The 12730-nt window shown below is 35.2% G+C and overlaps 1 protein-coding gene across 1 annotated transcript in view; it reads right to left on the bottom strand.

Moving 5' to 3' along the window:
* Positions 1-12730, bottom strand: part of LOC128994003 (dynein axonemal heavy chain 2) — an 85834-nt gene that overhangs the window by 823 nt on the left and 72281 nt on the right. Inside the window, exons 56-73 of the mRNA XM_054418190.1 lie at positions 12527-12677; positions 12135-12284; positions 11098-11230; positions 9991-10135; positions 8925-9124; positions 8447-8613; positions 7949-8095; positions 7189-7495; positions 6471-6602; positions 6036-6120; positions 5291-5482; positions 4569-4753; positions 3856-4078; positions 3324-3440; positions 2533-2683; positions 1941-2095; positions 1256-1351; positions 169-319 (exon numbers count right to left, since the gene is read on the bottom strand). Coding sequence (XP_054274165.1) covers positions 169-319; positions 1256-1351; positions 1941-2095; positions 2533-2683; positions 3324-3440; positions 3856-4078; positions 4569-4753; positions 5291-5482; positions 6036-6120; positions 6471-6602; positions 7189-7495; positions 7949-8095; positions 8447-8613; positions 8925-9124; positions 9991-10135; positions 11098-11230; positions 12135-12284; positions 12527-12677 — 2887 coding nt within the window. The remainder of the gene's footprint in view (positions 1-168; positions 320-1255; positions 1352-1940; positions 2096-2532; positions 2684-3323; positions 3441-3855; positions 4079-4568; positions 4754-5290; positions 5483-6035; positions 6121-6470; positions 6603-7188; positions 7496-7948; positions 8096-8446; positions 8614-8924; positions 9125-9990; positions 10136-11097; positions 11231-12134; positions 12285-12526; positions 12678-12730) is intronic.

Raw genomic sequence — 12730 nt, 5'->3', positions numbered from 1 at the left:
GTTTACGTATTGTAAGTCCTAATCTGAAGATGTTCTGGTCTAAATGCAAATCTACAAATTATGAGTATGAGTAACAAACAACACTCGATTATTAGCTCAACAGTTTTCAAAAACTTGACGGATTGCGAAAAGTTGAGCTACCTAGTCAAAATAATAAAATATTTGAACCTTTAGACTTTTTCTTGTTGACTTCACAAGGCTTGAACAGTACGACAGGCATGGGAGATACGAGCTGCAGAGGCGAAGGATCACACAGACACAACTTCTTCTGATCCCAACCAGCGCTCTCCAGGAACATACCCCGTACATAGACCCCTTCCTGTGTCAAATAAGCACAATTTGTTGGATGAAATATCAAGATACATAACAACAAACGGAAAATACTCTTATTAAAAGTCAATGGTCTTTTAAGCATATATTTAATTACAAGTACCGAAAGTTTATACGTTCCGGTGCACACTCAAGTTTCATGTATGTAAAGCTGAACACAGGAACACCAAATTTCACGTGTGTGGCAAAGCCGAGCAAATACGAGGATGGGAATAATTAGAGCAAGTCTTAAAAAAATCACTTTTGGTACAAGTTATGAAAAATACATTTGATCACAAGTGTCACAACACAACACAATTATGCATATTTCTGTTTGCAGTTAGATTTTTCAGCAATTAATTTTTAACAGCTACTGTACTGTAAATACAGTGCTCATATACAAAAGCCCAAGTTTTGTTTTAAGTAGTTTGCTGAAACATTTCCTGAAGCTAAGCTAAATGAAAGTGTTAGAAATTTTATCACAATTAGTTCATGCAAGATCATAGTAAAACAATGATTGTGTCCACTAAACTTTATTACTATTTCATTTAGCTCTTAGTATTTGATCATGCGGACAAATTCTTAATGTATAAATAAACCCCACAACCATGAGTCAGTACTTGACCTTATCAACTCAGTGCACCTACTTCGCCCCACCACTACCAGTCCTTACTTTACTTAATACTTACTTACTTACCTTCTATCCAGGTATGGCTCTTTGCTGGATCAGCTGCACTTTTTACAATAGGCTATGATAAAAACTAGTTGCTCTGCCCCTCGCTACAATGGCTTGAGAATAATGTGATTCTTTAAAAACCTAAGTCACACCATTAAATTATAGTGCCATAATCATAATCATTGTATATTTAAATGAAGATCTCACTTATGCACTTGCTACAAGTGTTTAAAGTGTATATTATGTTATCCAAGTGCTTAAACCACTCACAGTAGGAGCCAGTTGTATCTCTCTCTCAGACAAAGCCTGTGGTGTGAAGTCCCAGCCAAGTAGATCTATTGAGATGCCGAGCTGTCTCGCAGAAGTCTACAAACAACTCTCGTTTAATAATAATATGGATGTGGTTAGTCCTTATCATGAACAATTGTCTTCTAATAATGTAACCAAACAGTAATACACAAATCAATAAAATTACTTCAAAATAATACAAACAACATTATTTGAGACGCTAGCAATCAGTGTCACCGGACATGAACTAGACACGAAAAACGAGCTTCAAAATTTACAATGGGATGGGAAGTCTACTTGTGTTGGTTAGTCTATGATAATAATAGCTCCTTCCCTATAGGGAAATTCACTAAAAGCCAATGTCAGATGGCAACAAAAACAAGTCAAGACCAAGGTTTGGACCATTCCTTAAAAAAAAAAAAAATAATACCAATGACGTGGATAGACCCAAATTAAAAATAAAAGTTAAAAAAAGGATTTTATAACTCTACTTTTTGGTCCTGAATAAAGTAAATCCAAGTTTGACATGTGTATTTTTTTACCATGTGTGAACAATGTGTAATTAGAGTCGCACTGTCATTAAAATGTCAATGAAACGTGTAAGTTTGTACGGTAAGATGAAAATACAACAAGGTTGGGTTACAAAGCTTTGGTCTAAAAGTTATACCTGGAGTACTGCTGTTAGAAAGCCTGTAGGGAATGTGTATGCGGCTAACCAAAACAACAAAGGTGGATGAGTTGTAGCCGCCCATGTGGCAAAGTGTTCTACTCTCATCGCAAGATCCAGGGTCCAAGAGCCTAGAGGCTTTAGTGAGGGATAAGCTGAAAACATTTTGAATTCCTTATCAAATTGCAGCAATTATATTACACATATACAAAACACTACTACAAAATCTTTGCTCAACAGTAAAAATCAAAAGAGTGTATGTTGAGTGTTAGTAAAGCCATATCCACATGACGCCAGTGAGTGGGCAGATAACCTTCCTCAGGTAAATTCAAATACACTAAGAGGCAGGTAACCTGCCTGCCTACTGCCCTCAAGTAAACATGGCTTTAGCGAACACAAATTGATAAAGATAACAATTATAAAAATACATCGTGTAGCTTTAAGACCAGAAAAAAACTGTGTTCCTCCTAAAGATTTAAATTACCAATTTAAAATAAATTCAACTTCCTCACAGTATTTATTATATAATAATTTAGAATAAAACCTAATTGATATTTTGAATGTAAGTTGTTAAACAATATAATAATCATACCTTTGAGCCAAGCGGAAGGCACTCTTCCCTCAAACATACAGTTGAAGATCTCCTCCAGTGTAGAAGACATCACCACTAGACCCTGGATACCCTTCTGTAGTTCCTCCAGACTGTCTCTCATAGTCACCAACAGACTGTTGTATCTGCAGATCTGTCAAATGTTAAAAAATTGTTAATATCAGTTGTGTAGTCATCTGGAAATTTAAAAGAGCTGTAAACCGGTTTTCATTTAAATTTAATCAATATTCAGAACCAATTACCACCGAGTGTTATACCTAGTTTTGGAACTGACAATAAACTGTTAACCTAAAGGCAGAAACAATTCCGAATTAATGAACATCTTATGATAGTTACAGCAAAGTTCTGAAATTTCTCAGCGTTTTGTTCAAGAAACAAGCTTGGATATTATCAAACATTATTGTTCAGAATTGAGGGCTGCAGATGGTATAAAAGAGAATACCAGGTAAATTCTAATTAGATTGTTAACTATAAGAACATAAAAAACCAAACGTTCACCTTTAAAATGTATATACTGTAGTAAAACTTGATTTATCTTGCATGTTTGTTACCTCTAAATAACTGTTACTTCGGGACCGCCTTGATATATTTTTTTGTCAAGTGAAGTAAATCTAATCTAAACTGGAGAAACAGATTTGGTCCAATATAAGAGAAAGAATATCTTGAAACCCACAACTTTGTCAAATATAACACACTATGTTTATTATTTTATCAGCTTGCATCATGTTGAGTCTCATATATTTTTAATGTAAACAAATTAAGTACAAGTATACCTCTTGTAATAAAACAACATCCAAGGGGGTTTTCTTGGTTCCGATGAGCTTCTCTGTGGTTTCGTAGTCTATCGGCTCTGGTATTCTGGTCAGCACTTCAGTAGCTAATGTCATGACCTACAATACATAAAGGTTGTGTTGTAGCAAATTATAAAACAGTTGTTACAAAAATGATTGGATATTCTCAGTAATCTATTAGTATTACCAATGTGACTGTTAATGCTGAATTATATTCCCTCCTTCATACAACCAAAGTGACATGTATACAAAAATAAATTACAAAACAATAGTACAATTTAAAGTAGTCAGATTTTAACAATTATTAATAAAAAAAGAAAAGGTAACATAAAGTAAGACATTGGCAAAATGAAGTAATAAAGTAAGTGTAGATTAAATTTACTCTGAATTCTTATTTTAAACATTTACAAATCTGGCAAAACTTTCATTCTAGAAACATATGAAAGACAATGACATTTCAGTAATAGTGAAGTGAAGTGACTTTACAAATAACGCCCTCCTCTACCGTACTTACGCTGTTCTCCTTGTCTGCCTCCTGGGCCCCCGCAGCCTGTACCTGCAGTGACAGTAACGTCAGACACAACTGACGTGTCTCCGTGATAAGTGACGTGATGTCTGCGTTGGGATGTTGACCAAACACTTGTGGCTGGTCCACCCCAGGCAGTGTCACTATGTAGTCCTTGTACGACTGAAGACTTCCCTCACGCGGCACATAGTACTTGGGCAGACTGGACAACCTATAACAGACGACAGGCATTGCGTGCTTGATAGGTTTGAAAACTTTTCTCATTCAAAATGTTTCTACTTATAAAAACGTATTGTTGGGAATAACAAAGATGTAATAATTGTAATACTAGATATACAAAACCCAACAATTATTATCTTTGATTGAATATACTGCAATAAGGAAGGCACCCCATTGTCATGTCATAGGGGTTTGATTAAAAAGGACTGGAATTGAATTAAGCTCCATCAACGATTGTCGTAAAATATTGATTTGGGTCTATACAATTATTTTTCAGCATAATTTCGACCCGCTATCAAGGACAAATGCATGCAAACTATAAATAAATGGTTACGTTTTATTTATTAAACTATCATAGAAACAGTTATTGTAGTGAACTAAAACTATAGAATAAAACATTAACAATTGCCATATCTTTTGAATATTTCATAACTCTTGTATGTGCATAAGACAGTGTTACAAGCAAAGTTTTGGTTTCTAACCGATAGAACGGGGTCGTGAGCACTCCTTCGTTGAAGTACTGGTTGATGTAAGTGGTGAGCAGACGACGGTCCCAATCATCTGTCACGTGACCTCCATAGTTGACTCCTGCTATCAAATACTTGAGAGCGTCCCAAGGTGTTTCTGGGTACTCGTCCAAGTATACAGTCAGCAGATTCTCCGATACCTAAGTATAAAATAAATTCAGGGTTTGACCGTGTTACAGACATAAACTTACAACTAGGAGCTTGTAGGCCTCATTGCAGTAAACAATCATCTGAGTTTTTGTCTGTTTAGTAATTAAAAAAGTAAAAAAATTCTAGCATGTTTTTACACTTTCCGATTAATTTTTATGGGAATAAAACAAAAAACTAAGTACACATTACTTTCCATATCAGAGAGGTAAAAAAAGTGCTAAGTATTTTGGTGAAAACTTGTAACGAATATTCTTTCATAAATTGGTGTAATGCAGTTGTAAATTTTATTGAGTTGTAAAACATATTATACAGTCATTAATTTTGTTTTTGACAATGACATTCTAATTATTTAAAACCAAACATAGGAAATGCAGTGTCCAAACATTCCCCAGACCACCAGCTATAACTGACTTGTTTTATACTTATTTAAATCTAAAATCAACATTCATAAATTTGAGGGAAAAAAGAACCGTGTACATCTCAAACCATCTCGAGATTATAGCTAACATTGTACCTTCACAACTTACATCAAAGTCTGAGTCATTGAAACTGTAAATGACGTTCCACCCAAGCTGTTGGAACTTTTTGCGTTCCAGAAGGACAGAGTGGAAGAAACAGAGTGAGAAAAGCAACCGTTTGTACTTGACTTGGTTTTGACAGACAGCAAACTGTGGCTCAGTGATCAGATTGTACAACCGCTTCATGTTGGCTCTGATACCCTGAAAGTTGTACATTAATAACTTGTAAAAGAACATCAAACATATATTCTTGTTTACATGCAGTTTTGTAAATGTTAAGTTCTGGAATTCTTTGTAAAAAATTGACATTAATGTGAAAGCCTGGCGTAAACCTAACCTGTAATAGGATGTTTCATAAACATCCAAAATGTTTACTAATTGTAGAAAACCATTCTTCTCTTGGAAGTTTAATAGCATTTTGTTTTAGGAAGTTGTTTAAAAATCCCGTAAATAAGCTTATTTAGAATTTTTTTCTAACTTCATTAAAATTGTTTGGGGTTTATTAAAAAACAACCTTGTTAAATCTTCATTCCCAGGCTTTCCCGATTGCTATCATTAGAATCCACAGCGATTTTCTGCATCAACCGCAGTATCAGTTTGAAATTGATGCCAGTTGGATCCTCAGTGGTGTGAGGCCTTTGGGTTCCAAACCACAGGTTGTTTAGTAGAACAAGAGACAATCACTTGACAGTATAATGTAGTTTAACTTGCAGATTCAGAGACTAAACATGTTCGAATTATAGGCCTAAATTACCTTAGGTGGTTCTGTTGTCATTTTAATGGATGTTTGTAAAATGGAAATTGGAAAATCTGGATGAGGGCTGGAACTCAACCATAACCTGCAACATATGAAATTACAAAGTCAAAAAATCCATCAAAAAATAAAAAATAATAATACAATTTTTAATACTTATTTCCTGACTAATTAATTATGGTTTTTACTTGGATAATAAAAGCTGCCACATCACAACCTATAATAGCGTATTTTGATGAAGTGAAGAACAACTATGCAGCTGCCATCAAAATGGCGTCTCATCTTGTTGGGGTTTTTCTGGGAAGGATTAAAAAAGCTAAGTTTCTGATGAAACTCAATATGACAAAATAATATTGAGTTAACACTTGATAACTGTTATCTATTTGTACAGTTCATAATTAACTGTTTGTTGCCTTGACATGATTAACAGTTTACCTAAAGTCTTTATGAGGCTCTCCAGACTGCAAATTCTCCACAATCTTGTCCAGGGACGGCATCCACGACAGAGATAAATGACAGTTAGCCAGGAATATCCAGTCTCCATCCTCCATACCTTTCTCTATCAATCTGCAACATTTGTATGGTATTAGGCATTAGTGACAGTTAAGTAGCCAGGAATATCCAGTCTCCGTCCTCCATACCTTTCTCTATCAATCTGCAAAATTGGTATGATATAAGGCATTAGTGACAGTTAAGTAGCCAGGAATAACCAGTGCTCTGTCCTCCACCCTTTATCTATTAATTCACAACATTATGACAGTGTACAAGAACAGTTAGTTAGTACTATCATATATTAATATCTATGTATAGCAAACAGTGATAAAAAAGGTTGTTAATTGATTCTTTACGTGGCTCCAGACGAAGCTGTGTATGTTTGATTGCGCAAATTATATGCAGAGGGCCTTCCGATCCATCAGCAAAAGAGGGTGCCTGATGTACACATTTCACCAAATCCTAACAAACTAATATGTACCACTGATTTTAGATTGAAAAAATAAGGGTTTTTGGGTATCCTCTCTTTTTGGTAGTTTCTAGCTTAAAAATTTAAAATCGGAGCAAGCTCATTTTATTTGTTGCCTACATAACTAAAAATTATTCTAGGGTCTAACTTTTCTTCTCTTTGCTATTTAAAGTTGTTTATTTTTTATCTTACTTGGTGGCCACTGGTGCCTGTCCCTGTCCCAGAGAGAGGGAGAAGAACCTGTCGCTCATGCTGTTTGCCTCGGCCAGACTGATGAGTGCCCCGGTCGGGTCGACGCCTGGTGACAACACAAAGATGAGCGGCACACGAGCGGACGAGTCGTCCAACACTGTCTTGACGTCCAGCACCGGCGGCTCTGTGAACTTGGGCCCCAAGTAGCTCGTGATGAAAGATGATATGCAGAACGACAGACGATCCTCGCGTAAACACCTCACAAACAACATACGCTGGAACTCGTTACAGATGTCTTGCCACTCACCTGTGCGACATTCAATGTGTTTCCATAATTTTACTAACATTACAGTGAAGTTGAGAGAGAGGAAAACACAAGTAATTGACATTCATTCTGATTAAGGAATAGTTATTAAATAAATTCTCTGTTGGCATCTTAGATGTTGTACTAATAACATGAATGTGAATAAATATTTCATATAACTCTTCAGGATTCCATAACTTTTTGATTCTGTAGTACTGTGCCCAAAAATACACAGAAGATAAAAAATTTAAAATAAATTAGATTTTCTAGCCATAGGTCATCTATTGATAACACATACATGTTATGGTGTTAGCCTACGTTAAGTTACCAATTTCCTAAAATGTTAACCATGTACTGTTGACAGACATTAGTTTAGACTATTTTTAAATTTATCTATTGATAACACATACTTGTGTTTTATCAGACATTTTATGGTGTTAGCCTATGTTAAGTTACCAATAAGAGGTAGAGTCTCTGGCTCCTCAGCTAAATACCACTCTCGCCAGTCGCGAGGAAACTGTTCCAACGAGTCACAAACTCCGTGAAAACCTCCCAGCTTGTCTAACTCTGTTATATTGTCCCAAGCTGCATCTGGTAGCCAACCTGGTCATTCATTTCATAATTAGTATGATTTGATGCAGGTCACAGAGTAATTCTACTTCTTTTCAAGAGACTTGAAAAGAAGTTTTTTTTAACTGCAGCTTATAAATATTCTAAATCACGATTAATATTAAAAATTATAACATTGATAAGGTATATTATGTTTATTGTTTGGGCAGGTAAATCTTATTAATAAAACTATCTGGTAAAGGGTATGAATGCAAATTTTCTTAGTGAGGATAATTTTATTTTGTGCTTGAACAGAAGGGTAGGCAGAAATGGTTGTTGAAAACTTCTCTCCGTACCTCTAATTGTGTAAATCTGGCAATGGTAACATTACAACTATGAACTTACCAGGGCAAGGGTTGTCGGGCTGTTCGTCCCTGTTGAGCACAACACCTCCTTTGAGCATGAACAGATACTCCTGAAGGTTGATCTTACCGTCGGCGTCCAGTATCCTGATACACATGTGGAATGAAAACAGCAACTTGTGGTTCTCAAACAAGCCTCGGCAGGTGTTCCTGGACATCAATGTATATCAGACCAAGTTTGCTGCCTCTTATATTGAAAATAACACTGAGTGAATCCATGTGTCTTATGTCAAAAGTTAGCAAATCTTATAAGAAGTCGGCTAACTTATAACCATACCTTTGCCACTCCAAAACTGCCAAACATATCAAACAAACCAAAAGCAAGAGTTTTGGATGGTGACATTAAACTAATCAATTACCTACAGTTGGCTACAAAAGGAACTATATTGGTTTACATGACTAGTAAAACACTTTATTTAAAATTAACAAATATACATTCTCTTGAATTGTATGATACTGACCTATAGACGGCATAGGTGTGGTATTCATTGAGATTGATAATTCTATCTTCCAGCACTTCCGTCTTCTTGCTTTTGTCAATGGACATGAGGAAGATGTTGATGTAGGAATCAAGAGAAAACTGATACATTGGATCAATCCTGGCCATATCAGTCAACACAAAGAATAGGATAGAAGCCCTCTTGGCACAAGGTCTATAGCCCTGCAAATGAGTAAAAACAAAACCTGTAGAACCATAAACTGTGTGAAGCCTAGCCTACAGTACAGTCCCAATCATTCAAGACTACTTTGGTTACGGAGAATATTGGACAACACAGAGGTCGCTTAGATTTTGAGTTTAGGGGTTACAGTACCACATGATGTAGTTGAATAGTTTCAAAAGTATATGTTTTAACATTACATGGGGTAAACAGTTATCAAATTGGAATTTTCATACTTATATTTTTCAAGAAATCCAGAAGAGAAGAATATAATGAATATATGAATTACTAGATAAATTCATGGTGATAGAGAAAAACTTACAATTTATTGTATGATGAAGGAAGGAATGAAATGGCAGATCGCGGAAGAAAGGAACAGTGGAGGAAGTTAGGATAAGATGGAGAGGCCTAATCAATGTGCAGGGAATAACTCTAACAGTGGAAGATACAACTAAAGAAAGAACTCCCAATCAATTTTAGATAACTTCTTAAGTTCTGTCCTACATTTTATTCCACATTCACAATGCAGTAAAGGTTTTTGTGGAAGATGGTTGTGCTATTTATAATACTGAAAAAACCATATTTCTTGTCATGCAGGTTAGTTACATGTCATCTGTCCTCGCAACCCTTGAAAGGCAAAAAAAATATGTTTTACTTATCTTCATGCTTTTTTCAAAGATATATTGGTGTTTTCACATAATGATTTGGATTATATGGAAGTAAAAAACATGAGGAGAAATTTAAACTTGAAATGACATTTTTAAGATGACTAGTATCGCTGTAATTGCCATTTAAAATACATGTTCTACCGTATGAAGTATAAATTAATTGACTTAATATACAAGTATCATAGAAAGTTAAAGCCCACCTCCCTGGCAGAATCGATTTCTACTTCAGTGACAACAGATGTCTCTAGCTGCTCCTTGATGGCGGCCGATGTTGCCTGTGATGTCTGTAATGTTGTCAGAAGTTCAATGTTGTCCAGCAGAGAGCCCTTGCTCTCACTCAGCAACCTACAATCAGCAGTCAGTAGAGAGACAAACTCTCAAAACGAGAGAGCTGCCTCTAAATTGTACAGTTAAATTTAGGTTTCTTACTATCATTGTCACAAACGTGGTTCAGTCAAAAGTTCCCAGCGTGTATTTGCCTGTGGGAAGCTTTATTTCAAAGCAGAGTGTACGTTTACCAGGGATTTTATTACATGAAGCAAATCTATATATAGATAAGGGGCCATTTTTAACCAGTAAAAATTGTGTGAAGGTCAATATGTACATTGACAATATTTTTTATTGGCTGGCTACCAATCAACCAATTAAATTTATAAGTTCTGTTTGGTTTCGTTAGCTGTATACATTTAACAACCGTTAATTAGGGATTAAACCTCACATGGACAAAGACACATAGAGGGGTTAAACATTTACAAATGTCACAAGGTGTTTTAGTCACTGAACAGTGTATTTGAAAATTATCTTTCTTTACTCAAAAGATCAAACTTGAAACTTCTTTCATAGCATTGTACTAGGTTGCAGAACCTGGTAAAATTTACAATAATACTAAACTTGTCAAGTTGAGGAGATGAAGTAGAGGAGTATAAAATAATATTAAATCTATTGAAGGTATCTAAAAGCTGCTTAATAATAACAAGTGTAAAGTTAAAGTAACATAAACCTTTGGCAAGCAAATTCATAAGGTTCTTGTTTCTTAAGATTATTTTGAATTGTTTTTGTTCTATATCCAAAATATGGTTATGTTACGAAATAAGTCCAGTAACAGGATACAATATTGTCTTAAGTTCCATTTCTTTACAGATTATCTACTTTCACCACCTTCCTTTCCTAAAAGATTCTCAAGAAGTTATAGTTTGTCAAAAATCTCAAAGAAAATGAAAATATTTGAAAAATGGTTTCACTTTCAAAATGTAAAAATAAAAATACAACTCACACCTAAAGTAAGGATTTTGAATGATTGTAACCACCTGAGTAACTCATCCTCTAGGTTGATCAAAGTTCTTTTTCCTTCTGCAATGTTGAGGACAAGAGAGTCTTTTTGTTCCTCAAGCTGAGGTTTCTCTTTTCTCACAACGATTCCCAGCAGTTGAGCCTCCAGACCTAACACCAATGTTTATATTAAAAATAACACCCTAAAAGTCCTTCTTGCATAACTACAAAACTATCCTCTGGATCTATTATATTTGTGTTTTCAAGGAGTGTTTGGGAAAGCGATAGTAAGTAACAAGCTCCCCTCTTAAGTATAGCATGGTGAAAAGATTGGTGTATGGAAAGAGTATTTATTATTGATCAGCCTAATCTGACGGCATAGGAATCGAATGCCTGGTTTGGATGAGTGATATATTGAACATTTCTCGCTCTCCTCAAGTACTCGCATCTTACTTTTCATTAACTATCGAAGAAAAAAATAACGCCGTCGCAGCAAAACTGCAGATTAAGTGAATTTCTATTTGCATGATATGATTTTCAATTAAATCCATTTCAATAACATTACCTTTAAAGAGTACCTAGGTTTGCTGCTACAGGGAGGGTAAAAGTGTGCTTTTGAGAAAATATTAAAAGCTTATATAGTATAAAATAAATAAATTTGGCAAGTTTGATTAAAATATATCCATAAACAAGCAAACTATCACAGCTAACTTATTCTTCATAAGAATAACATGGGATTCGCAAACTCATTCAAATTAATGTAGGTTTACGTACTGAATTTAATCAAAATCGGATTCGTTTTGCTCGAGTTATTGTGCTAACTGACAAACACCTACATATATAAATGAATTTGAACGGGTAGTGGTTTTGGCCTCTGGGGACATCAAAACAAGAAAGTAAATCGGTTCTGCGTCCAGGTCTTACCATGAGACCTACGATAATAGCTTATTCCCTATACGAGAAATTCACTAATAACAATACTATTCATATTAAATGAGTGCTATGATGTACATGAAGCATTTCCTATTCCCTATCCATCACAAATGGCGATTAACAAATGAATGAATCCACCAACCTTCCTCTTTGATAGCAAAGTTGACCAGTGTGGTTTTCGTGGAGATCTCCGGTGGATAGTGGGGATTGTTGAGTTTGGTCGTGATGAAAAAGCGAAAGTTGCGATTGTACGGGACAGTACGATCAGCCAGCTTTATAAACCACTCTCCCGCTGTAACAAATCAAAGATGAATCATCACTGGTCATAGGTTAATTCAACAGTTTCTTCCTTCAGCAAAAAGATTACTATCTATAAAATTTGACATCTGTCATATCTGATATCTGTTGCCAGATTTAATTGTTATAAGTGCATTAAATGAATTAAACACCAATTTCAATGAAAAACTGTCAAAAAATGCTCCAAAATACTCTATTTGAAAAATAACAAAAAATGTGAAAGCTGTATGACAATACCTTGTTGGACTATAGCTTTGTTCAGTATAGGCATTACTGATGGGTCCAAAACTTCCATAACATTCTGCAACAACACTGGCCAACCTCCCTGTAGAGCCATTTCCACTACCTTCATGTACCCGGTCGTACCAAAGTCCACCAATTGTAGGTTCTGTCAACAGAAGGGATTAGGTCAGTATAATACTGTAACAAAATTTGTACTGT

This window comes from Macrosteles quadrilineatus, unplaced genomic scaffold (assembly GCF_028750875.1).
Source record: "Macrosteles quadrilineatus isolate MER2022 unplaced genomic scaffold, UCM_ALF_1.0 Scaffold_5__1_contigs__length_97177068, whole genome shotgun sequence".
In the NCBI taxonomy this organism is placed as follows: Eukaryota; Metazoa; Arthropoda; class Insecta; order Hemiptera; family Cicadellidae; genus Macrosteles; species Macrosteles quadrilineatus.
This window is presented reverse-complemented; position numbering and strand designations above follow the sequence as displayed.